This window comes from Varanus komodoensis, unplaced genomic scaffold (assembly GCF_004798865.1).
Source record: "Varanus komodoensis strain SLA01 unplaced genomic scaffold, ASM479886v1 scaffold3, whole genome shotgun sequence".
NCBI classification, from domain to species: domain Eukaryota; kingdom Metazoa; phylum Chordata; class Lepidosauria; order Squamata; family Varanidae; genus Varanus; species Varanus komodoensis.
In genome coordinates, this window is record NW_025335761.1 from 54,163,397 (window position 1) to 54,190,681 (window position 27,285).

The 27,285-nt window shown below is 40.4% G+C and overlaps 1 protein-coding gene across 7 annotated transcripts in view; it reads left to right on the forward strand.

The window, feature by feature from the left end:
* The window catches only part of MARK3 (microtubule affinity regulating kinase 3), a 79,985-nt gene extending 53,043 nt beyond the window's left edge, over positions 1-26,942 (forward strand). For 4 of the 7 annotated variants that reach the window (XM_044435620.1, XM_044435622.1, XM_044435625.1 and 1 more), the window contains 7 exons: positions 2,609-2,762; positions 4,791-5,008; positions 11,391-11,494; positions 17,291-17,548; positions 19,803-19,829; positions 24,400-24,444; positions 26,362-26,942. In XM_044435620.1, the coding sequence (XP_044291555.1) occupies positions 2,609-2,762; positions 4,791-5,008; positions 11,391-11,494; positions 17,291-17,548; positions 19,803-19,829; positions 24,400-24,444; positions 26,362-26,707 (1,152 nt within the window). In that variant the 3' untranslated portion in view covers positions 26,708-26,942. The remainder of the gene's footprint in view (positions 1-2,608; positions 2,763-4,790; positions 5,009-11,390; positions 11,495-17,290; positions 17,549-19,802; positions 19,830-24,399; positions 24,445-26,361) is intronic. The other 3 variants (XM_044435623.1, XM_044435621.1, XM_044435624.1) reach the window with 3 other exon arrangements.
* Positions 26,943-27,285: the final 343 nt, after the last annotated feature.

The window sequence follows — 27,285 nt, forward strand, 5'->3', positions numbered from 1 at the left end:
TTGTAAATTCACTATTGTCTCCATGTTACAGCTGCATCTTGGATTGCAGCAACAACTGTAATTATAACTCATTTAATTTGCTATGTTGAAATCCATTGTTAGGTCACATTGTGGCTAGTGGTCCTTCATAAACCACAGTGTGTGAGCAGATATAGAACAAATTCAGATGTCATAACAAATCATGGTTTGTTGCTGTTACATGTTGTCAAGTCATCTTTGACTAATGGCAACCAGTGAATGAAAGACCTCCAGAGTGCCCTGTCCTTCTCAGCCCTGCTCAGTTCTTCTAAATTCAAGGCTGTGACTTCCTTTCTGGAGTCAATCCATCTTGTGTTTGGTCTCCCTTTTCTTCTTCTGGCTTCAGCATACCCTGGCATGACTGTCTTCTCCAGTGAGTCTTTCTTTCTCATGAAGTAGTGCCTGAAGTAGGATAGCCTCAGTTTTGTCATTTTTCTTTCTAAATCATGGTTTATTGAGATAGAAATTAGCCACAGCAAGACTTCTGTTTGGGTACTCTCCACCCCCCCATTCAACTGCAGTATGATCACAAGGCAGGCAGAATTATTTTTAGCTGCAGTTAATTTATTAAGGATATTTAAGTTTAAGAATCTGCTGTATCAGATCCTTAAACTTCAGTCAAACTATTGTTTGTTTGAAACAAGCTAACTTCATAATCCATAGTTTGGCCCATTTCGAACAAACAGTTGGGATTAACCCCCATTAGTCAGGTTTGAGCTAAATAGGAGGCTGCTACTATTCAAAAACCAAAGTATATGCTTCTGAATTGTGGCCATGCTAGAGGAGGGTGCATAAGAAGCCAAGATATTGATGTCTGAAATGGCCCATAGACTTGGATATCAAAACAAAACATTATTTGTATTTACAATCATCTTAATACAATTAGGGTGCAGTCCTAGGCATGTTTAGACATTAAAAAGAATGACTGTCTGGAGAATGCTGAGAATGGTAGGAATTTTTTTCTTGTCTAGACCTTCATAGGGTTGGGCCTTAAAGTGGCATATTCAGGACTCCTACAGACTTGCTACCTCTCCTCATGTGGCAGAAAATAGAATAGTTTCTTTCTGCTCTTCTGTTCTTGTTCATTCACTTGCTGCTTTGGTGAGGTAAGGGCAAGTCACTCAGATTTGCCATGGAAGATCTCCCAGCTCATGTGAGGGGAGAAGGAGGTGCAAGAACAGCCCCCATAATTCATAAACCCAGGCAATTGTGGCAGTTGTAGGAAGGAATCTTCAAATGTTTCTCCTTCTACTGAAATCCTGCTCTTATATGGAGCTCCCTGTAGTCTCTCATCCCAGAGTCTGTTTGGAACCACACCTTAGTTTCAGCAGTGCTGCAGTATCAGATGCTCTGATTATTTGCTGATTTTTTTTCTATTACTACATCAGAATCCTTTTCTAGTATGTAGGAACCATAGATCAAACCTGCAGTGACAGAAGCTATTTATCTTATGTATTTCTATGACATCTTTTAGGATAATTCCTTCAAGGTGGCTTACAAAATCTTAAAATAAAAGGGGTGTGTCTAGTCATTCTCTGGCCCTGTTCAACTTCCAATGTTAGGGACAAAGCAGAACGTCCACAGCAGCTCAAACATTGCTCAGTCAGCTTCCTTGAAATTGAAATTGAAATTGAAATTTCCTTGAAAAACAGCCTCTGGTTATTCTGGGCTTTCACAGTTTGAATTTACCTCTGCCTTTTGTTTGCTTAAGTTTGAAGAAAGGTGGTTGCCTCAAGGTAACCACTAAATAACAATACCTTTGGTAGCATAACTTACAGACTTGTGTACAATAAGAAGTGACACATGCTTTGCATTGGCATTTTTTGTTATTGCTAGTTACAGATGGCTGCATCTAATTTAAGTGAATAGTGTGCATGATTGTCAATATTGTGTAATGTGATGAATAGACTTTAAGGCAAATAACTTTGGTAGATTATTGTAACTACTCTTTGGAAACCTCTTTTGTTGTGAAAGCTTCAGTTTGAACAAAATACAGTGTATCTTCCTTACATTGCTTTCACACTAAAGCACAATATATAGTATGCCTTATTCCTCAGTGCTAGAAAAAGAAACCAAGTTCTAAGACCCTTATTTTTATACTTAGGGTCTTAAGGAAAAGAATTTGCTGTGTTCCTGAGATTCTTTAACTGGTGGTGCTGAGATTTTATTTTGGGGCAGTAGATGTTTTTCAGACTCCTACTAAGTCACGTTGTGACTCCTACTGAGTCAGTTTGCTAGTCTATCTCAGGTTTCATATGGTCAAGGAATGGACAGCTGTATCATGTTATCTGTGAGTTTGGAAAAAATCTCATAACCTGAGTTTTTCACGACTAATTTTGCTTTTCTCAGGACTCTTGCTCTCCCCTTTCATGTAGTGAATACTTCCCGCAGAACACTTCCCATTCAAATTCATGATGGTTCAAAAATAGCTCAAAAGGTGAAATATGTTTCTTCGTCCTGGTCTCTGTGCATCACACATATGGGCTTCTGCACCTACATGCACAGCAAGTGTTAGGTATTGAACCCCCTTAGAATCTTGCAGGAGCATCATGCTGATAAGCTAACCTTTGTCATGACTGTTTCTGTTTAGTTGGATGCCAGCGACTCGAGCTCCAGCAGCAACCTTTCACTAGCTAAAGTCAGGCCAAGTAGTGATCTCAACAATAGCACTGGACAATCTCCACATCACAAAGTGCAGAGAAGTATATCTTCCAGTCAGAAGCAGCGACGGTACAGTGACCATGGTGAGTGGCCTTTTTATTGCCTTGGAACTTCCATTGCAGGAAGGCAATTGAATTGAATCCCAACCCCTAAAGGAAAAGCAAAAGGTTGCATTGTGAACGAAGACTTTAGCTTATGCTATTTGAAAGAGGATTCAGATTGGGCATTAGAGGCCAATTCTATGCCATGATTACTGTAATAAGAGGTCCAGATAATTCTGTGAGATAATCCATTTCAGATGTTCATGGCATGTACATTCTGAAGTGAGACAAAAGATAGGCAGTGGTTCTGCTTTACTGTGGGAGGAATGTTGGTGTTAGTACAGTGTAGTAGTATCCAGTTCCCTTTGCTGCAAATCCCATGCTACAATTAAAGGCCAGGGAAGTTAAAGGGGCCAGTTCTTCATTAACCCAGAAGTTATAATTTCCATCCTACCCCACTCTATTTCATAGGTTTTGTTTTGATGCTGGTTTCCAATAGTGAGATTGACCAAGAACTACTTTGGCTGAAGATTTTTTTCCCTGGCAAAAAAAGAACTTACTTGCTTTGTCTTGCTGTGCTGACCAATTTTAGCCAAACCACCTCAGGTAGTTCCAGTATGTTTCACATTCCCTCTGTGCAGTAGGGATCCAGCATTAGAAGTTAATATTAGTCTACATTTTCAGGCCCTGTCTGGCAAACGAAAAATCCATTTGGGGCAAAGATGATACCTGAAACTTGCAGTAATATAGTAATTATGAAAAGTATTGTAAGATATAAGAGACCCAAGCACTTGAAGTAATCCCAATTGCATTAAAATATCCTCCTCAGGGGTACATACATATGTACATAAATACTCTGTGTGGGTGTGCACATGCTAGAGAGAAAATTAAATATTTACATACATTCACATCACCCTGCAAGAAGTAGAGGTTAAATGTCTGTTTACTGGTATGTTCCCTAGCATTCATTATTGTCCTAGAGAAGATTTAATAAGTATCTTGCAACTTTTCTTTGAAGAAACACAAAAGTCCTTTCTTTCTCTGATCTCTCTCTGTGTGGCTTTTGTTTTCTTTTTGACACTATTGGGTCAGCCTGTGTTTAAAAGAACTAGGAGAACTGTGTGTTCACCAGTATTTCTTCACATTTCCTTTTTTCCTAAAGTGCTGTCCTCTCTTCCACAAAGTCTACTGGTTATGCAGAGCATCAGTACACAGCCTATTTGCCTTGTATGACCTAGTAAAAACAACCATCTTCTCATCTGAATGCATTGTGAGGCTTAATCCCAGTGGAAAAAAATCAGCCTTCTTTATGCAGTCCCTTAAAATCATTTGTGACTGGTTTGAAGTGGATGAGCCAAAGTTAAAAACTTCTGCTTTTTATTTTAATGCAAAGATAAATGCAGGCAGATGAAGTTAATCTTGAAAACATGCACACTATTTGCATGGTACCTACATACATAAAACATTGTAGTAATAGCAGGCCCATGTTAATAGTGGATCAAGAAAATTTTGTCCACTGTAATAGTTGAACTTCTATCCCAGTTCTGGGTTTTTATTTGACCAAACTCTTCAGTACTTTAGGTTTCAACAAAAAGTCCTTAATTTAATGAAGTGCAGTGAAATACTGAACAAATTGTCGACCCCTGGGCTTGGACTACCACTCTCTTCCACCCCCACATAAGCAGAAAAGCTTCAGTATGTATGAGGAGAAGAATCTCTACTACTATTTGTAGTCAGAAGCCACTGTGCCTTAAAGCTCCCAAGTTTGGAGATAGATTTTTTTAGGGTTATTTCACTAATTGTGCTCTTACAAAGAAGTGTTTGTATGATATTTGCACTGTATATTTCTTAATATGCACACCTAAGAAGTAGGTGAAAAGTTCCTTAGATAAAATGAATGACCACCAGGGCATCTATCATTCATACTTCTGTCTCAGCTAAAATCATACTACCTAATGTCTTCAGTAGTAACTGCTGAATGCTATTATTACTTTATATCTTTGCCATTTAAGTTTTTGCTATAAGTTTCCAATGATGTGATGGCTTTATGTAATCCATTCTGTTTTGTAGCTGGTCCCTCTGTTCCTCCAGTAGTGGCATATCCAAAAAGAAGTCAGACTAGCACTACCGACAGTGACCTCAAAGAAGAAGGGATTCAGTCGCGGAAATCTAGTGGCACCGCTGCTGGAGGAAGAGGAATTGCGCCTGCCAGCCCCATGCTTGGCAATGCCAGCAACCCAAACAAAGCTGATATTCCTGAGCGTAAGAGGAGCTCTGCTGCACCCAATGTAAGCCATGGCATTAAGTTATTAGGAGTTTGCATATACATTTTTCTTTTCCACCAGACTTATTTATTAGGAGCGGTTTCTAGCAACACAAATAAAAATATTTAAATAATAATCAGTCAGGTTAAATAAAATGACTGATTTGCTCAGTCAAGCAAATGTGGATAGCTCATATTTATATGTCTTGTTCTGTGATTATCAAATATTTTATTTCAGTAGTCCCTACATTCTGAAACTGTTTCTTCATAAACATTTAAGAGATTTACCCAAAGAAAACTGTGACATCCTTTGGTTTTGTTTCTTGCCTTTTTTCTTCCTGTGGTTTTACTCATAGCCTTATATTCTGTCATCTCTTAGCAAATTATTTAGCCTTTTTATTTTATAGCCTTTGTCCCTACCCATTGCTGACATCCCCCCTCCCCGCAAAGCAATGTAAACATTTGACAGAAAAGAAATTCCCAGTAAAGCATACATGAACTGTATTATTAAAGCTTGATCATATTTCCTTTCTCTGATCATCTGTGTTTGCTAGTCCTCTTCTGGGTTTTCTGTTTTTTTTTTTTCAGTCTGTCTTTATCTATACTCAAATGAAAAGTTACCTGTTTCCTTTCAGGAACTCTGAATAGATGAAAGAATCCTTGGGGGTTTTAGATTTGATTTTGAACTTTCTTTTCAGCTTTGTTAAGATCTTTGGTTTTCTCATTAAATTTGTGCATTAATGATTAAATGTGTGCTTTCTTCAAGATACCTTGTGGTGCTAGTTCATAGCTCAGCAGATCTTGTTCACTTCGGAATGCATCTCTCTGTTTTTGCTCAGCTCTGGGCCGTCGTTGGGTTGTCCATTTCAAGTGGTAGTACTTCTCATGTAATTAAGGATGCATATTATGAGCAAAGGAATCAGCTGCATTCCAAGTCAGACTATAGGTCTCTCTAGCCCAGTACTGTCATTCTGACAGTGGCTGTTTAGCATCTCAGGCAGTGGCCATTCCATTAACTGGAAATCTCGGGAGAAAAATCTTGGAGGATATGTAGTATCTGGACCCATTTCAGTCTGAGCTCAGGACCTATTTTGTTAAGTGTCCTTGATCAGGGGAGTGCAATGCTATTGCCTTGGTGTAGTGTTGGGCTGGTGGAGAACCAGCCAACTGAAACTGAATCCTAGTAAGGCGAGGCTCTGTGAGGATGTCCTGGATGGAGTTGCACTTCCTCTATAGGGGCAGGAACATAGTCTGGGGAATGCTTTTGGGTGCATCCCTCCCCCAAGACCCGTATGGCCTTGATGGCAAAGAGCACCCGTGGCTAGCTTTGGCTGATCTGGCAACTGTGGCCATTCTTGGAAAGGCCTCACTACAGTGACCCATGCATTGGTAACCTCAAGATTGGGCTACTGTAATGCACTGGGGCTGCCCTTGAAATCAGTTTGGAAGCTGCAGTTAGTACACAGAGGAGCAGCTAGATCTCCAGGATCTTTCAGCGTCCTACTGCGTACATATGGTTCTTGTGCTGAAAGCTCTGCACTAACCACTGCGTCCAAAAAGACTATGAGTTGCCACAAATTTGTCATGGATCATAAGGAGATGCCTTATACTGAGGTGGATCATTCATTCTTTTCTGGTCAACTTTATTTATTTATTTATTTATTTATTTATTTATTTATTTATTTATTTATTTATTTATTTATTTATTACATTTCTATACCGCCCCCATCGCAACAACGCCTCGGGGCGGCTCACAAAGGATACATAAATAATAACAATACAACGAATTAAAAAAAATTGTTTAAAAGCCCCCGGTGCATTCTCGGCTAAAAATTTAAAATCCTATTAATTCAAATAATTTAACAATTAAAATAAGTTTTAAATAAAAAGGTCTTAGCCTGGCGCCGAATAACAAATAACGACGGCGCCAGGCAGACCTCTCTGGGGAGCTCATTCCATAGATGGGGCGCTACCGCAGAGAAAGCCCTCCTCCGGGTACTCACCCTCCTAATATCCTTCATGGAGTGTTCCCGGAGAAGGGCATCTGTTGCTGATCTCAAGGGGCAGGAGGGCATATATGGGCGCAAGTGTTCCTTTAGATATCCAGGTCCCAAGCTGTTGAGGGCTTTATAGGTCATAACCAACACCTTGAATTGGGCCCAGGCTTCAATCGGGAGCCAGTGGAGCTGACGGAGAACTGGGGTTATATGTGAACAACGCCCAGTCCCCATCAGCAACCTGGCAGCTCTATTCTGCACCAATTGAAGTATCCGGACCGTCTTCAAGGGTAGCCCCACGTAGAGCGCGTTACAGAAATCTAATCGGGAAATTACCAGTGTGTGTGTCACTGTTGCCAGGCAGTCGTTCTCCAGGAAGGGACGCAGCTGACGTATCAGCCGAAGCTGAAGGAAGGCGCTCCTCGCCACCGCCGTCACCTGAGCTTCTAGAGACAGCTCAGGGTCGAGGAGCACTCCTAAGCTGTGAACCCTGTCCCTCAGAGGGAGTGCAACCCCATTTAGGACAAGGCTCAAGTCCCCCATCCCGAGGCCCGAGCCACCCACCAACAGGACCTCCGTCTTGTCTGGATTGAGCTTCAGTTTATTGGCCCTCATCCAGCCCATTACCTCAGCCAGGCACCGGTTCAGCACAGCCACTGCCTCACCTGGATTGGTAGAAAACGAGAGGTAGAGCTGGGTATCATCCGCTTACTGATGATTCCGCAGCCCACACCTCCTGATGACCTCTCCCAGTGGTTTCATGTAGATGTTAAATAGCAAAGGGGACAAAATGGACCCCTGCGGAACTCCATGGCATAACTGCCATGGCGCAGAGCCGTAGTCTCCCAGCACCACCTTCTGAGATCGGCCGTTGAGATAGGAGCGGAACCACCGCCACGCAGTGCCTCCAACTCCCAAACTCGCTAGCCTATTCAGAAGGATACCATGGTCGATGGTATTGAAAGCCGCTGAGAGGTCCAGGAGAACTAACAGGGACACACTCCCCCTGTCTCTCCCTGCACAGGTCATCCTACAGGGCAACCAAGGCAGATTCAGTGCCATACCCGGGTCTGAAGCCGGACTGAAATGGGTCCAGATAATCAGTTTCATCCAAGAGTGCTTGGAGTTGTCCTGCCACCACCCGCTCTAGCACCTTGCCCAGGAACGGGATGTTGGCCACCGGTCTATAATTGGTGGCCACCTCTGGATTCAGGGATGCCTTCTTTAGGACTGGCCGGACTACCACCTCCTTTAAAGGGGCAGGTACCCGGCCGTCTCTTAAAGAGGTGTTGACCACCTCCAGGATCCAGGTCCCAATCCCATCCTTGGCTTTCTTCAGTAGCCAAGATGGGCATGGGTCTAGTAAGCAAGTGGTAGGATGTACTTGTCCAAGCACCTTGTCCACATCATCAGGCCGCAACAATTGAAATTCATCCATTAATTGTGGACTCAACGACGTCAATGGCATCTCCCCAGTAGAATCTGATTCAGTAGTAGAGTCAAGCTCGTGGCGAATCTGAGCGATTTTCTCCCTGAAATGCTTGGCAAAGTCGTCACTGCGGGCCTTCGAGAGTGGCACAAGATCTTTCTTTGGGCCCGGATGTACCAGCCCCTGCACCACCCAAAAGAGCTCCGCCGGACGGCATTGTGAGGAGGCAATGGAAACGGAGAAGAATTTCTTCTTCGCCATCCTCACCGCCACAGCATAGGCCCGATAATGGGCTCTCAAGTGTGTTCAGTCAGAATCACCCCGTGATCTCCTCCACCTACGCTCTAGACGTCTCCCAACCTGCTTCATCGCCTGTAATTCAGGTGTATACCAAGGAGATGAATGGGCTCTGCCAGGTGGGAGAGGACGCTTGGGAGCGATCGTGTCAGTAGCCCTGGTCATCTCCTCATTCCACAGTTCAACCAGGGCATCAACAGGATCACCAGTCTTGTCAACCGGAAAATCCTCCAGAGCTTCCAGGAATCCATTATCTGCTCTGATGGGCAGCAACTTTTCAGAGTTTGACTTTACTTGCTACGTTTTGGTTGAAATTTCTGAGGAATGCATCTGAGTCTTTGTTCATGCAAAACATAAGTTCTGCCGTAGCATTTTAACATATACAGTGGAGGGCCCTGCCTGCCACTTTATAAATTGTTTGTACCTAAGCACTTGACACAACCCAAACCTTGCAGGTATGTTCAGAGCAGTTCTTCTATTGCAGCCCAATAGAAGATACTATCAATGGCTTCTAGCTACAGAGAACCTCCTGAGGGGCACTTTTGATGGAAAGGCTGATTAGAAATTGAATACTTGTTCAGAACCAATTTGCTGCTGGGGCAGCAGTGTTGCCTTCATGCCTTGCTTGTGAGTTTGTGGAAGCAATCTGGCAGACCAATACATAGAACTGGATGCTGTGAGAGATGGAGCCTTGGTCTAATCTAAGAGTTCCTCATATGTTTTAGCAGTTTTTGCATAGTGTAGACATTAATGGCCACTGCTTGACCCCTATGTGAAGAAAATGTTGGACTAGATTGAATTCTTTGTGTAATCTAACATGCCATTGGTATTCACATGATTTGCCCTTTCAGGCATCATTTCTGAAAGCCACTAGCTTGCAGGTTTTCCTCCCACTTCCCTCACCATGGAGGGAAGAAACAACAGATTGACAGATTCCACACTTAGATTTGTGATATCCCATTAAGGTATTCACCTCTTGGCTCAGAGTTGTGGTGTATCTGTAGCAAATGTCCAAGGAAAAAGAATATTGTTTAGGTTATTTGCAAGTGCAGGCAGTGCTATAAAGACGCATAGCAGCAAAATGTTGTTCTTTTGAATCTGAGAGCATTATTTACATCAAACTGCAGTTGCAAATTCTTCACATTTCATTAGAATATGCCGTTTAAACAAGCCTTTACTTGTGTATGGCAGATAATGAAAGACCCTACTTATTTGATTTTTTTTTCTTTCTAACTTAAAAGAAACTTAAGATTACTTTGTCACCATCTGCCCCACACCAGTTTTATCAAGTTCCCTTCCTTTCTTCCTCCCCCTCATACTCCTACAGTTAATGGTGTAAAATATCTGTTGTAGCAGTAAATCTTCAAAGGACTCCACAGATTAGTTGAAAATGATGCTCCCATTAATCAGTTTGTCTTACCAAGTTGTTTACTTAGCACGGAGCAGTGTAGTGCACATGAGCACCAAAGTACCTCCCTGAAGACCTTTGTTGGTGCTTCTGCTTTTTAACAAATTGACATGTTTTCTTACCACCACATTAATTCAATGTGAAATAGGTTTCTTTTGGTGGATTTAAACTCTGTTGGGTCTCAAACCCCACCTCTCCCTTGTATTCAGTCTTTTGGTGGATTACTTGTCCTTTGCCTTTGTGATGGTGCCCAGGGCACTTTCTCAAATTGCCAACTATGCCTACAGTCCAGAAAGTTTGCATACCCATGGCTTAGCATATAATTGCAACAGATTTCAGCAAAAACAGTCTTGGAAGTCTTTCTCATTAGAGAATGCTTGACTTGATAATCTCTGTTTCTTTTTGTATTGTAGCTTGAAATTCAGAATGGGTGGTGGGAATGGTATAATGGAATTGTGTCTTGCTTTTCTAGTCTTTATGGGGATTTTTTGCTTGTTGCACTTACTATTCAGGAGGAAGAAAGATTAAAACTTTCCAGATTTCCTTATTTCCTCTGAATGAGCAGTGGGTACATGCTTATCCTGACCATATGCTTTGTCTATTTTCAGTGCATCTAACACTTTTAAACCCATTCTGTTATCCACTAGCTCTTCTGTCATTCCTGGAAAATTGATCACCGGCTTGGGCATATCTCCACACTCTTTCTCTGTAAAGACAGAGGCAAAGTAATTATTTAACTTTCTTTGTGGTCCTGCCCCCAAACAAAATGTCATTTTTGAGTAGGCTTGTGGTTATCTTTTCCTCTGTGTATGTATGTGTGTACATATTTGAAAATGTCAAACTGTTTTGCAATGTACCCTTCTATTTCTACTTCCTTTGTTTTAACTGTGGTTTCCTTACAGCCTTAATTATTTTGTGTTAGATGATGTCCTTTTTTTTTTACTTCCTGTTGTACACAGTAATATTTCTTATAATTTTTCCTGAATCTCTATTAGACCTCTCAATTGTGTTCTTATTTGGAACATTGCTTAGTTTCAGGTGGAAAAGGTGGTATTCATGTTTCCTAAAAGATCCATAAAATGTTTAAAAATAGATGGCAAGAAATAGTTTAAATGTCTGATTTTGGGTTCAATGTAGACAAAAGCTAGTAATAAGTGGATAGGGTGTTTCAGTTTCTTTATGACTGAGCAGCTTCAGTTCAGTTCATAATAAAAATAGCAGAATCATGAAAACTAGAATGTCTGGAAGTTAACAAATGTGTGACATTTCTTTGCAGAATAACACTGCACCTGGAGCCATGACACGGCGAAATACATATGTTTGTAGTGAAAGAACAACTGCAGACAGACACTCAGTCATTCAAAATGGCAAGGAGAGCAGGTAAGAGTTTTTTGAAGGAAAGCTTTCCATACTTAAGTAGTGGCTGTGATGGCATTATTATTTTCCTCTGAAGTTAGCAATCATGAAAAAAATCTACAACATATTCCAATTAAACAGCATTAGTTGCTACTGGAATTTCTTACCTTGATCAATCCTAATTTGGCATCTCTGAAAATGAAATGGAGAAGATGTAATCCTGTCAAGCATTTCAGATCCTGCTGATTTTGGTGATAAACATATAGCTCAACCCTTTATATTTTACTTAAATGAACTCCCAGTGAAACCTGCTCCCAATATTTCAGCCTTAAGCATGTGCTTAACCTCTTCTTTAACTGAAATCAAAAACAAGTGCTTAATTTTGTCTGGGTTGTGTCCATCATTGTTATGTGATATATGCAGTCTGTATTTAATGTTGGTATTCTTGGGTTTGTGGAAAGTAGGATAACAGGGCAACTTTTATTCTTTGACCTTTATAAATTGTGTGTGTGTGTGCATGTGTAGTGTTGAGCTGCACCCTGAAGCATTTGGAAAGGAGGGACAGGCAAAACATTAAAAGAGGGCAGGCAAAAGACTAAAATTAGTACTCTAAAATACTTGTACTATGTTGTAATTTGCAATATCTCCAAAAAATGAAGAGGGAGACCTCAGAATGAGACTGAAGAACCATGGTGAGCATTTATTCTTAAAACATCCCAGTAGTTACACATTACACACATGAAATATATCCATTCTTCAAAAGTCTGTAATCCCTTCTTTGTCTCCCTAAGAAAGGTGTTCTCTTATCTGCTGAGAGAGCAACATGTAATATATCCTACTTGTATTTACAACATGTGCTAAGTGAGTTGCTACAGTACTGTGTGAGATCTTTTTTGCCTTTGAAGAAGGGGCATTTTTGGCACACTGTACACCATAGGAAATGTCTGTATTCTTACATACTTGCCCTGAATGGTAAAAAAAAAATGTTCTTTTGCACTGAACCTTCTCTGTGTGTTTAAATTCTACTAGATATTACAGTCCTACATAATTCCAGGTTTTCCATAAAAGGCCACTAGTTTTGCTTTCATGGATATTGGTTCTGAATCTCTACCATACTTGTTTTCCATATTTTTAGACCATCTTTCAACCTCACAGGTTCCAGGGTGGTGTACAAAATGAACAAGACAAGTCATTTAGAAATACAGTACATTTGGTGTTACATTTATCACTGCTAGAGTAATGCATTAAACAAATGAAAAAATGCTGAAAAGTAATATTAACCCATTTCCCCAGCTGGTCATTTGTTACAGTAGGTAACGTTCTGCCTTAGAAACCAAATACCTTTCGGACTTGTCCCTTAGTGCAGCCAGTTCCTCAGTTTAAGAACCTCTGCTCTTTTCCTTCAAATGTTGTTTAGATGAGAAACTGGCTTACTAAACTATAGAGAAGCAGAGTGCTGTGAAGAACAGTTTGAAAGAAAGGCATTAGACCTTCCTCCTGGATGACTTCAGATTGCTTCCCATCAGAACCTTTAATCCATTAGCCGCTCTCCCACACCTAATTTTCTTGCTTGCTCATTACATTTTTATCCTGACTTTCCTCCAGGGATCCCAAGGGGGTATATGTGATCTTCATCCTCCATTTTATCCACACAGCAATCCAGTGATGATGGAGGACTAGAACCCAGATCTCCTGGGTCCCAGTCCAGTACTGTTATGCATCACCTTCCCCCCCCCCCCCCAATGCTGTCTAGGAATAATGGGAGCAGAAGTCTCATCCATTTGGAAGGCACCAGGCTGGGGAAGACTGCATTAGAGAACAGACACTTCAGACAAGGTGTGGGGTGGCAGGGCAGAAGAAGAGCAACTTTCTCTGACAACCCAGGCAGGAATGGAGTTTTCACTCCCAGAGAAGGTCTTAACTTTAATGCAACTCCCTTGGAGAATTTCCAGCATGAACACTTAAGACTGACAGTTATGTATATCCATATGCAGTCTGTGCTAAGCTATTTTATATTGTATTAAAGGTTAACAGTATCCTGCAGGGTAACAGAAGAGAGAGAGAAACCTGTTCTTCCCATATGTTTTGAGTCTGCATGTCAAATAAGACCTGATTTAATTATTTAATTGAAAATCTTGCAACCCCCCTAGAAGATGTATGATCAGTAGAATTTCTAACTTAGAAGTCAAGTTAAATGAAATACAACTGCTTTGAACAAGCTGTGGTAAATTTTATAGAAGCTGCATGGTATTTGAACCTGAACAACAGTTTTTGGGTAACTAATAATGTAATTGATGCTATCTTCTCCATTTTTCATCCTTTACTGCCCTTACTATTTACTACTCTCCTTCCCCCAGTTACTGTACTTTGGGGAAAGGAGACCCTTTTTCCAAATTTGAGGCATGCATTGCTGTATATACATGTAGCAGAGAAAAAATCTGGGGGATGGGGTGGTGAAGTAGCAGTGGTTTCTTGTAATGCTAGGTATGAGTGTGTGTATTTGAAGGTGGATGCCTGGGACAGAAAAGGGATTCTTTTGGTGTACCGACCAGCTCGCTGCTCAACATTCTTCCTTCCTCAGCTAGCCAGGGGTAATGCCAGGGTTGTTGTTGGAGATTCCTTGCCTTGTGCTGGGGGAATTTAACAGCCATTCCCCAATTGGCCAGTCAAGATTTCATGTGCACTATGACAATCATGGATCTGTCCGAAATGGTCTTTGGCCCCAGTCACAATCTGGGTCTTGTTTTCTGGGCACAGTCTGGGTCTTGTTTTCTGTGCTGGACAGGTTCATAGTGACCTGAGAGTAGAAAAATTCTCAGTAGTTCCATTGTCATGGACAGATAAATGGGGTTTAGACTTGCTGATGCTGAGATCCTCTGTGGGGGTGGAGTGCCAGTAACAATGGTTCACCCTCGCAGGCTGATGGAGCCTGATGGATGGATCTTGATAGCTCTTGAAGATTTTCCTGGTGCCTATACAGGCAATGCTGTTGAAGCCCAGGCTGATCTCTGGAACAGAAAAATAACCAGGGTGGAAGACCCAATTCTCCTGAGCACCTCCTCTCATGCAGCAAAGGCACCCTGGTTTTCTAGGGAGCTGGCAGCAATGAAACAAGTGAGACAACTAGCATGATGTTGGTAGAAAACTTAGGCTGAATCTGAGCAAGCACAGTCTAGATCAGGGGTGGGCAATTGATTTTCCTATGGGGCCACATGAGAAACTTTGACAGTTGTTAAGGGCCGGACCAATACACTTACAGCTCTGCTCAATATATATCTCTATAAAAACAGTAAATGAAACATTACAATGATACAATGAAAATGTGGAGCACAGAACAACACTATTTAATGAATATTCACAAAAACATTAACATTACATGAAAAGCAATAAATTCAATTCAGTTTTACTTACATAGTGCAAATTTATAAAAGCAGTGCAGTTGTATTGCTTGCATCTATATTATGACAATATATATTTGCATTGACTTTTAATTTGCCAGTGACCTCATGTGGGCCAGTCAGGGTCAGCCATCAGGCCGGATGTGGCCTGTGGGCCGTACAGTGCCCAGGTCTGGTCTAGATCCTGCCACTCTGTGGCAATACAAGGAGGAAAGAAGAGAGTCTTTTCTGCCACTGTTACTGAGTCTGCAGAGAGCTATTCTGCAGAGTTATTTTGAGTGGTAGGAGGTCTTTGATATGCTGACCCACAAGAGGAGGATTCAGACCTTTCATCAGCCCAGTGTGATCAATTTGCTCAGCACTTTGCCTACAAAGATGCTCAGATCCACTCTGCCTTGCTGCTGTGGTTAATACCATCCCTGTAGATATAACTTTGGCTCCTGCTTGCTCAATGTTATGGGATATTTTTCAGTTTGTACAGGCTGAGGAAGTGAGCAGGATTGTTGGAAGGATGAGAGCCACAGTGTTTTTTCTGGATCCTTGCCCTCCCTGGCTCATAAAAACAACAGGGTACATGGGTGAACCCAATGCCTTCTTTGGTCAAGGCAGGGTCCCAGCCTGCTTGAAGGAGGCAGTGGTGCTGAGAAAGCCCTCCTTGAGTCCCACTGTATTGGATGATCGTTGATCAGCCGCCCTTCCCATTTAAACCATGCAACTCTTCCTACCCACTCTGCTGGGTTGCTCTGGGTACATCTTTTCTTAGTACTGATTAGCTAAGGTAGAGAGATGGGGAGGAAGGTGCAGTTTTGACCCTGGACCCAATGCTATATGTTATCTTCAGAGGCAAAAGGTGGTCTCATTCCTGCATCTACAAGGCCGTTTTGACAGTATTCAGTAATAACCAAAGAAGGAAGTGGGTACAGTTCAGAAGTGTAGTATTTTGCATGTACCAGGTTCAATCTGGCACCTGCCGTTCAAGGTTTTTCTGTAGCAGAGCCAACAGCAACCTCTGCTTGAAACCTTGAAGAGTTTCAGTCAGAATAGACAGCACTGGGCTAGATAGACCACTGGCCTGACTCAAGTATAATACTTCTGTATAGCCTGAAATCCCTGATACTCCCTAATCTTGAAAGCTAAGCAAGGTCACTTCTGGTTAGAATCAGAATGGGAGACTTGAGTCCTGCATTGAGCAAGGGGGCTGGACCTGATGCCCTTCTAGGCCCCTTCTAACTGTATGATTCTAAGTTTAAGGAAATCCAATACGTTTGTGACTAATCAGGAAAACGTGTCTTCAGTTGTTTTCCTTTCCTCTTGGTCAGGTTTGTTTGTTTGTTTGTTTAGAATTCTTGTATCCTGCCCCATCGCAAGAGCCTCGGGACAGCTTACATACAAATTGTGAATGGTTTGATTGTGAATGAGTATTTAGCCAAAATGGAAGATGCTTGTGAAGAAAGATTTTTCTTTTTACTGCGCAACAGTTTGCATGTCTGTCATTGGTCCATCATACTGTTCTTTCTGCCTCTGCCTGAACCCAACCCTCTCACAGTCTGACTGAATCATGCACTAATCCAGCTAGCCCCGATACCGTTTGTACCACATCCTCCGCCAGTGTTCGGCTGCGACATCAGAAGTCGATGTCCATGTCAGCCTCTGTTCATGCGAAGTTGATGTTACCTCCAGTAAACAATGGCGCAGATAACTTCAGGTCTATGTAAGAACATTGTTGTGAAATAACTGATAGGCACTGCTGCTAGTCTCTGTGCTATGGAATTTTTAGACATAGACAATGCTAGAACACTGTGTTACCCACAAGAAGTATTTTTCCCTTTTTGTGCTACCTAGCTTTGACTTCTGGTCAAGGTGGTTAGTGATGTGATCCCTTCTTAATGACCATGTTCCTTTAGGGCTGTCAGAAATCTTCCTTCTACCCTAACAAATACTGTAACCTTATACTGTAATAGTGCATGGCTGCAGAAAATATTAGGAACAACATTTTGAAATAGATTCTCTTATAGATGTTTTTCTTCTGGAAAGATATTCTCAAATTATCAGCATGGGTAGTAAGTGAAGGAAAGGGATTTTTACATTCATATTTATAGAAGGAAGCTACACTTGAACCTCCTTTCCTCTCCTGCATTAGCTTTTCCATTTAAAAAAATCCATATGAAATAGCTTCGGCTGAACTTTGCCCCTTCCATGCAGATTTTTAGATTCCCTTTTTTGCTTCTACTGCATTTATGTTGTTAAAATTATGAATCATTGATGTGCTGACATAATGCTCCCTCTAAACTGTAATCTGTAAACCTTTTTGTTCTGTCCTCTAGAGGTACACCATGCCTTTTTAAAACCTGTACTGTGTTAGTCTTGCAGAAAGGTGAGTTTTTGCAGATAAAATGTGAATTCATCTGTGCTCTTATTCTAGTACTATACCTGATCAAAGGACACCAGTTGCTTCAACTCACAGTATCAGCAGTGCAACAACGCCTGATCGCATCCGTTTTCCAAGAGGAACTGCGAGTCGTAGCACTTTCCACGGGCAGCTCAGAGAACGGCGCACTGCTACTTACAATGGGCCCCCTGCATCGCCCAGTCTGTCTCATGAGGCAACGCCACTTTCACAGACGCGAAGCAGGGGCTCCACTAACTTGTTCAGTAAATTGACCTCAAAGCTGACAAGAAGGTATGTATTTTTTAAAAAATCAGGACAGAATTTTGCTTTGGCATTCTCCATAATATTACCTAGCCATGTTACAGTTTTAGGTGTCCATTTCTCTTTTCTGTGGTCTGCAACTCTTTAAGTGTAAAAGAAAAGCATATTTAAAAATTACACATGTAGCAGCAAGGTGTTGAAAAACTACGTGAGGTAGGGTGGGGCTAAAGAAGCTGGTTTAACTGACCCATCTTTAAAAGATCAGAAATATGGAGTAGTGGTTTATCCTAACACTGAGCAAGATAACCAGGTGACAACTGTTAACATAGAAAGTCTCATCCCCAGAGCTTGCATCATCCTTGTATATGAAGCAAGTTTTTTCTTTAAACCCACTTGCATATCAGGACTCCTGAGGCTTGGATGACTAATTCTGTCAGTATCTTCCCATACTTCACACTGAAGAGAATGAAAGACATTCCATGGTGAACACGAGGAGCCAGTCAGCTTTGCCAGAATGTGGTGATTCAAAAGTTAAGGCCTATAAGCAGCATAGGTGCTAACAGATAATAAGAGCTGAGAGTGAGATTTTCAAAAGGAGGAATGGACACATGTAAATTCATGGTGGACTTTCCCTTGATTAGAGTTGCAGTTGTGCTCTTTTTTCAGGACGCATCAAAAGCAGGAATGGTCTCACAGGCATCTGCCTTTCTTAGAGGCAGAACAGTAGTCTGTTAATTACAAAGGAGTACCCATTCAGGAAGCCCATGTTTCAAAGATTCATGTGTGCATATAATTCACTGAAGGGGGCCAGGGGCCATAGCTATTTGCAGAGGATGTGCTTTGCGCATCAAGGACCACATGTTCAGCCCTTGGCATCCCGAGCTTGAAGGGGTCTCAAGCCATGAGTTTCGGAAAGACCTCAGCCTGAGTGCCTGAAGAGTCTCTGCCAGTCAGAGATGACAATACTGCTTCACTGAATTTTCTTGCATAGTTGTTGTGTCTGTGTTAACTGAAAAAAAAGAATTCTGAAACACTTCTGAGCTAGCTTTCTCAAAGCCAGAGTTACTGGATTGGGGGCATATTTTGCTCAGTCCTTGGTAGCTTAACCATAGCATTTAATTTTTTTAAAAATTATTTACTTCTGCTGTCTTTTCACAAATATCACCAAGGCACCGTATAGTAGTCAAGCAAACCAACAGTAATAGCATAAAAACATAAGATCAACAATACAGTCACATCAATTTATTTATTTATTTATTTATTTTCCGATTTATAGCCTGCCTTTTTCCTAAAAAGGGCTCAAGGCAGCTTACATCTCCTCCTCCATCTTATCCCCACAACAACCCTGTGAGGTAGGTTGGGCTGAGAGTCTGTGACTGGCTCAAAGTCACCGTGTTGGCTCCATGGCCGAGTGGGGACTCGAACCCAGATCGTCTGAGTCCCAGTCCCATGCTTTTAACCACTACACCACACTGGCTCTCTATAATACTATTGTATTGTACTGTAATACCCTACAGTATGATTCCTTGTCCACGGTCCATGTAAATGCAGGTCAGGCAGCTTTGTCTGAATCTGGTGAGTGGACCGAGGAGTGTGTATGGGAGCCTGTGTGAAACATATCTCATACTTGGGTCACAGGAAATGATAATTTTGATGCCGTCCATGGTAGCTGAAGGAGCCCTGTACATGAGCTCCTGGGCCACCCTAGTCATTGTCAGAGACTTCCCCAAGCACCAGAGACAAGATTTCCTAGAAACTTTATTGTTCCCAAATTAGTTTGCTGTAATGTGGCACCTGAACATTTGAAAGAATTGTTTTAAGGGTTAGGATGTGGTGTGTGGTGCTTTGCTTGTATGGATGATCCTTCAATTTACCTTTAGACTCCTGAGTGATAATTAGGTGTAATATTTAATTGGCACACTCTTAACATGGAGTAAGTTACTCCTTTTCCTCAACCATGCCTTGGAGTAGTTGACCATCCATGTAGACATTCATAATGCCAAATACAGACCTGAGATTCCCTTGCCATCACTTCTGGAGGGACAGAACCTCCCCCTTGGAGAACACTGGGGGCACTTCAGTGGATTTCTCTGGATTTCTCTTAACACTGGAGACTCCTCCATTCCAATAACTATTCTTTATTTCCAGAGTGAACTTGAAACTGTTATTTCCACATTTCACTGAGCTATTATTATCATTCTGTGTCTCGCATGTTGAATGGATTTTCAATTTATTTCATACAAACACATTTTGTTAATTATTATTTTGGCTTAATTTCTTTTAGAAACATGTCATTCAGGTTTATCAAAAGGTAGGATTTTACTTATATTTTAAGAACCAGCTCTCGCAATTAACATTCAATTTGGCTTTCTGGCCTTTTTTCCCTTTAAAACAAAAATTGAAACACAACTAAACTTTCTGCTGAGAACTAAATACTCTTCATGTACCCAAGATAAGAAGAAAAAAATCATTAACTAATTATAGTTCCTATGGATCTCTGGCACCTGAATAATGAAATGCAAAGCATGCCTTGTGCGCTTTACTTTCTTTGATAGTGCCAAAAATAATTTTGTTCTTATACTAATACACCTAGCATGCTTATGGTTGAAAAATGATGTTTAGAAATATTGATCAAAAACATAATACAAAGGTAAGTAATTTTCTATTTGCTTTATCAATCTTTATTTTAAGAGCCGTGTCAGTTTATTTACTGTTATTCATAATATATTTGGAACCTAGCCCTAGGTTTTTACTTTTGTTAAAACTCAAACATTGAATATTGATACATAATCAGAACTATAAGCATCTCTATAGCATGTTTCAGTAAATGCTTCGTTCCGAGCTCTGGAATGGAGATAAAAAGTTTCCCTGTGCTTTGAGGGAGGGAAAATTATTTAAAATGGCCATCATGTTGGAGGCAGGACTGCCACCACTTACTTTGTGTATATGTAAGAGGTGGAGGAATATTGTTTGAGAACTAGGTGCTGAACCTCAAATTGGCTCAGATATTTATATGCTAAGGTGATACAAATAAAAATATTAATTATATAATATTATAATATAATAAATAATAACACTAATAGACCAAGCAGGGTTTTTTCCTTTTATACAGCAGTGAATAGGTTGCTGTATAAAAGAAGAAAAAGGAAGGCATTGTGGTTTTCCATTCATTGCTTCTGGCACTACAGAAAAAGTGCACCTTTCCCAGGGTTTACATAACTGTCAGTGTTTAATCCATTTAATGCATAGCTCACTGTGGGTCAGTTAGTGTGGGTAGATTTGGAGACTCTGCAATTTACAGAGTTCCTCAGATTAAGATTACGGTATGATACATCTTTGTTTATATCTATTGGGTGACCTGTGCTCCTTTCCCCCGGCCAGTAATTGCTGTGGGAATTCAGATTTGCATATGATACTTCTCTGTTGCTACAAGCTTTCACATTTATTTTCATGAAGCCCCGAGCTCTGCCTAATTATCTATGGAATGCATAAAGAGCTGCCTCCATTGAGTGATTCAGGCAACCCCAGCAGTATGTAAGCATCAAAGTCTTCGTTGCAGCTCCTTCAGCCTGTCTCTCAGCTGAGGTGGCTGTCAAGCTGTGATCCCCACGGGCCAGGAGATGCAGTAAAGTCTAGATAATTTGACTGCACATTTCAGACCAGCTGTTGCCATGCCAGAGCTGTAGCTGAAGGGCATCACAGGAAGCACAGGAGCCTCATGCTTCCCAGGGAAATGCATAAACCCCCAGTAGCAACACCCCCACCCCATTTCCATTATGGCCAGAGTCACTCTCTAATTGAAGGTGAGTTCTCTCTAGGCACTGCCAGCTCTTTGATTTCTATGGAAGAGATGATCCTTCATAGCTTTGCAGATGGCCTACAACTCCCTTGTTCCCGCACTATTGGCTGTGCTGTTTGGGGCTGATAGAGTTTGTATGCTGGAGCATCCAGAGGGCCACAAGTTTCCTACCTCTGATCTAGAGGGAGTTATGTACTTCTTGACTCACCCATGAACACCTAAATTAGAATAATGAAGTGGGGTGCTTTCCTGATTTTCAGTGCATGCTAATGTGTGGAGTGGTACTCTTAATCAGGAAAGCCACTGTTCCTTAATTGATTAATCTGGAATAAAAGTACATGATCTTTGGAATTTCATTATTGGCCTTACCACACTGTCCTTAATAGTCTACCTTTTTTTCCTTCTGGGAGGAACCCAAGGCACTTTACATAGTTCCATTTTATCCTCACCATAACACTCTTGTGAAGTAAGTTAGATGGATTGATGGGCCCAAAGTCACCAGTGAGCTTCACGGCCAAGTGGAAACTAGAACCCAGTTCTCCCAGGTCCCCAGTCCAACATTCTAACCACTTCACTACACTGGCTCTCTTTCATAGGTTAGAATTGTTTACAATATATCAATAGATGTTAAAATTTTAATTCCAAAACTAGATTCTTTGAATTTCATATTTATCAGTCCTAGAGAGAGTTGTATATTGCAGTAATTTTAAACTCTGGAATTACCATTCAGAAACACAATACAAAAACATAATGTATCATCTGTGAACATACAGAATCCTGTTTCATCCTGTAAGACTAAATGACACATCTATGTAATGTCAATCCAGTTTCACTTCCTGTTGCTACTTAGGGAACTTGTATTAAGTTGGACTCCCAGGTGCAGTGTGTGGTTCCGCCCCCCCAATGGATGTACTTGTGTTATGTGACATTGTATGTTGTGTCACTACACACTTAATTCCATTACGTATATTTTAATTATGGAAATACCCTAGCTGACATTTTTAAAATCATTTTACAGATGTTTACAGATCATTTCTGATAGTAATAACTGGAAACACCCTTGTGATAAACGAAAATATTCTCACGCTAATGCATGTAATATTTCACACTTCACAGATTTTGAAAAATGCTTTGTTATTTTTATCTGTGTAAATGTGCACATAAGCACTCTTATTCTCCTTTTCCAAAAAGTTCAAGGCAGCTAACAAAGAAAAAGACAGAGAATAAACATACCAATCAAAATATGTTAAAATGTATAAATATTGCCTAAAGGAAGCAACAGAAAAACAGACTCCAGAAATAGTTACAACAGCAGTAAAACCAGTTAACAAGCAAAGGCTATTATAAGCCTTTCTGTGATATAAACGTGCGTGTATTTGCATACATTATACTCAGCCACTTCCCGTATTACCATGCAGTGTTTAATTAGCTTAAATGAACTGCTGATACATGCAGTGATATGTGTTTGTAAACTGGTAACTACTGTCCAGTGTTCTGTTCTTCTGGGCCTCTGTGTCAATTCTGCCATTTCAAAATCCTGTTCAACCTTAGAGAATTGGTTGAGCATTTTATTTTCTTCCTGTTACCACTTGATATCTTACTGGTATAAATACATTACTCAGTAGGCAGAGCAGTGGCTTATGGGGTAAAAGTACATTCAGCTTTTATGCTGGTCTTTGTCCATTTTCCAGTATATCTCAGCTGTTTAAACAATATAAATGAATGGAGAAGGTTCAGGCCATGTTTCTGTACCTTATTACTGCTCAGTACACCTGCTTTTCAAGTTAAGTGGTCATTGAATTGCTCTGCAGAATGCCACTGGCAATTTGCTTGAACTTTGCATTCATTTAAAGATACACTGCAAATAGTGGTAATAAACTGTGCAGACTGTGCTGTGTAGATAGAAGTACATAGAACTGCCAGATGAAGTCGTATAATTCTCACAAAGGCATAAAATGATTCAAACTCTGCCATGTATGTTTTGCAACGTGTTGGATTTGTAGTCTGCTTAATGTCTCTGTGCAGATGATTTCCCTGTGCATAATTTCACTTGTACATTCTGAGTTAATCAGAATGCCTTATTAAGCTAATTTAAAAGTAGCTTTCAATTTAACATTTCTGATTATGATAAAAACAGTAGATGGAGCTAAATCAACCATGCAGAAAGACAATTTCCCACTGTTCTGTAGGCCAAGAACCTGACAATGAAAATCACATCAGTAAGCCAAAGTTAATTTTAAACAGGAGCTTGAAGATACTGGGAGTGTCTTTTGACGTTTGTAAATATGGCATTCATTAGGAAACATTTGTAAAGTTGAGATTCTTCTTTCATTCCAGTTTAAGTTTTCTTCTCAGTCCTCCCTGTAACAGCTGAAAAGCTGTTCTTTCTTGCACTATTACTATTTCTTTTAAAAGTTTTATTCTTAGTGGGTGGCAATTTAAAAATTGTAGGTAGAAACTGTGTGTTAGTCCCTGTAGGTAGCAATTATCAGTTGATCAGGGGATTAGTCTATTCATATATCTCAGGAAAAATGAAAGGCTGGAAAATCATGAAAAGAATCATGAATCTTTAACTAGTATATCTTGAGCCAAATTGAATTTCTGAGTGCTTTATGGTGCAATTCAATGCAGATTTAAACAGAAAAAGTCCTAAAGGATTCTTCAGACACCCTGCTGGCAGGGGAATTCTGGGAGTTGTAGGACTCTGCTGTCTAAATGTTCATAAGGTTGCATCCTAAATTTAGTCTTCTTTCCTATCTAACTCATTTATTTGAGCAGCCTTGTCATTATTGCAATCCCTTTGGTGTCACTAGAGTGCTCTTGAAGATCACCTGTCACTCCCTTCTTGTGTATCAATATATAATAGCCCTAATAGCAACCATTTGAGGCTTCCAAATATATATAGGGGAAAGGCATGTTTGATACTCTAAGTCTGCTGATATTCCAATGTTTAAACCCAAACATTTAATTGCAATTAAATTGAGATGTCGCTGTGCAGTGTTCTGCCAACATTACTCATGCTAGTGTAAGATTTGTCTTCTCTTTCCTGCTTTCTTTGTGCTTCGGCATTGTTTTCATTGAGGCTCCCAACTGAATATGAGAGGAACGGGAGATATGAGGGCTCAAGGTGAGGGCAATTATTTTTTGCTTTAAAAATGTTTATGTAGATTGAGTTACACTCTTTCTCCCTTCCTTTAAATGGCATAGACAGTAGAATACTGGTGATGGTTTCCTTAGCTTAACAAATATGTAAAACCAAGATTGCCTCCTATCTGCAAAGCTGTGATTAAAACACTTAAATTACATGAATCTGACTTTGCATGCCGCCATCTCACATCCCTGGCAAGTATCTACTATCACACAGCTATAATGGATTTTTATTTATTTATGTATAGTTATGTCCCATCCTATACGCGAAAAATACTACATTCCAACTGAGAGAGGCAGGAAAATAACAGACTTCTGTTAAATGGTGGCATCCGTGTTCAGCCCACTGCTGCTGAATGAAACATCCTTCTTTCAAACAGAATGACACACGCATTTTTAAAAACAGGTTTCAATTTTAGGAACATTAAAAAGTTAACAACCCCAGTAACACGGAAACCAGTTTCATGCGATTAGGAATTAATCACAGAAATGTTTATAAGAGAGCCTTGGTTTTGGATGGCAAGTTCATTTACCTACCTAAGTTCTAGGATTTCATTGACTTTTCCCAAACTGGAATTAATTATACTGGAATCCTGTTAATACATCATATGTTAGGCTACCTAGTTAAGTGCTTCTCCTCTCAGGGGACCAACTGAACAGTACTATTTCTGGAAGTGTTTTTAAGCCATGCACACAAAGTTTATGCTTCCAGAAAACCTTTTTCCTAAAAAGAAGGAAGCTTAAAGACTCCTGTCTTTAAGGAACCAAAGTCACTAATTTAGTTTGAAGCATAAGAGCAATATGAAATTCTTATTTACAGTACAAAATAGAACAGGAGAAAGTGTGATTTGAAGGCAATGGTATGGGGATCTATCCTTTGTTTATGCCATATAGATAAAAGGTGCATTTTCACCAAAAAGGCTACAGTTCAGGGACCTTTGAGGAGAAACCATTCCACTGCTGCTGGTCTGTTTATGCTTAGATCACTCACTGGATTGTGGCCTTGATTTTGATCTAGTTGTATTAACTGCCATTATTGGAACCATAGCATACTGTTGTTAAAACTAAAACATAATGGATCTTTTTGTCACTACTGCCTTTGTTTTGTCTATACAGAACATTTAACAGTTTTAAAATAAATGTGTTGTTAACTCAGTGATTTTTCTTCTGGAGCTAAACTGACAGTTTTCAGCCATAGTTATTAGTACTGGATACAAAATGTGATAATAGGTTTAATATATAGGAAAGTGAGAAACTTACATTTTGAAAGGCTGAGCCATTATCTTCCTATGCTTCCAGCCTTGCCAAAGATACAGGTCCTAAGGGACATTTCTGGTAGGACCTCAGCATATCTAATAAGTTCATGATAAAATTATTGTACCTAATGTTGGAAAGACTGACTTTGCCTCAGGGGACACATAAACTCTCCATTAAAAATCCCCAGTACCACAATCAAATTTAAATTCAACATTTGGAATATTATGCAGGATTGGCATATTTGCTTACCTACGTCTACAGAATTTTCGATTGCCAGGCATGCATGTAAGGAAGTGGGAAGTATTTGGAAAATAAGAGGATTTGAAGCAGAGAAGCAGCATGGCTGGGAAGCAGTTAAATGCCGCTGCTGCCACCTCTTCATTAACCTCCCAGGTTGCTTTCTGGGCGTAGGAGAGATGACCCTTTGTGGAGAGTGACGTGCCTTGGCATATAACATACAACTCTTTAGGACTCTCTCATTCAGATGTGGCTGAGCAGTAATGGGGACTTTTAATCATAGTGGGGATTGGTGGTGGCAGTCCCTAAGAAAGCGTGCTGCAAAAGACAGTGGCCTTTACTAACATAATTTCCAAGGGAATTGATTCATCCCATTGAATACTAAACCTTGTTTTCATTTCAGTCGGAATGTAGCTGTTGATCAAAAGGATGACAACAAGGAAGCCAAGCCCCGTTCACTACGATTTACTTGGAGCATGAAAACCACCAGTTCCATGGATCCTAATGACATGATGAGGGAAATTCGTAAGGTCTTGGATGCCAATAACTGTGACTATGAACAAAGGGAGCGTTTTTTGCTTTTCTGTGTCCATGGGGACGGCCACGCAGAAAACCTCGTGCAATGGGAAATGGAGGTGTGCAAGCTGCCAAGACTGTCACTGAATGGAGTTCGCTTTAAACGGATATCGGGAACATCCATAGCTTTTAAAAACATTGCTTCCAAAATTGCCAATGAATTAAAGCTGTAATGAGAAGATCAATCAAGTTTGTAAATTTAAAGTAGCTATTTCGGGGTGGGGGGGTTGTTTTTTTTTTTTTTCTGAGAACCCCAATGGAAATGTATAGAATAATACTTAGGGCAATAACTTCTGCATCTTCTGGATCATGACATTAAAACAGTTGAGACAAGCTGCTGAGCTGGGAGGGAGAGTTGGACTTTTTTTATAAGTGCACTACAGCATTAAAGTTGCCTACTATGTAAAATATTATTCCTTTCTGCTTTATTTCCATTGCTCTGAGTCTTGGTGAACAACCTGAAACACACAGTATATACATTTGATTATTCCTCCTGTTTGTGTGGATGTGTGAATGTACAGAATGTGTGTATAATTATAATATAGAAGTATTATATGTAAAACAATTCGTTTATAGCATCAGAACTGTATCAGAACCCTCCTCTGAGGGCTAATTTTGGTGCTAAAATTTGAAGTGGCCAAGATGGAAAAACTTGAGAATACTTTAAGTGACTAGTTAACCAGTAATGCCAGTTTTACGATTTCTCTGCTGTGTTTAACATTAGTATAAGAAGGGTTTGGGTTTATGGTTG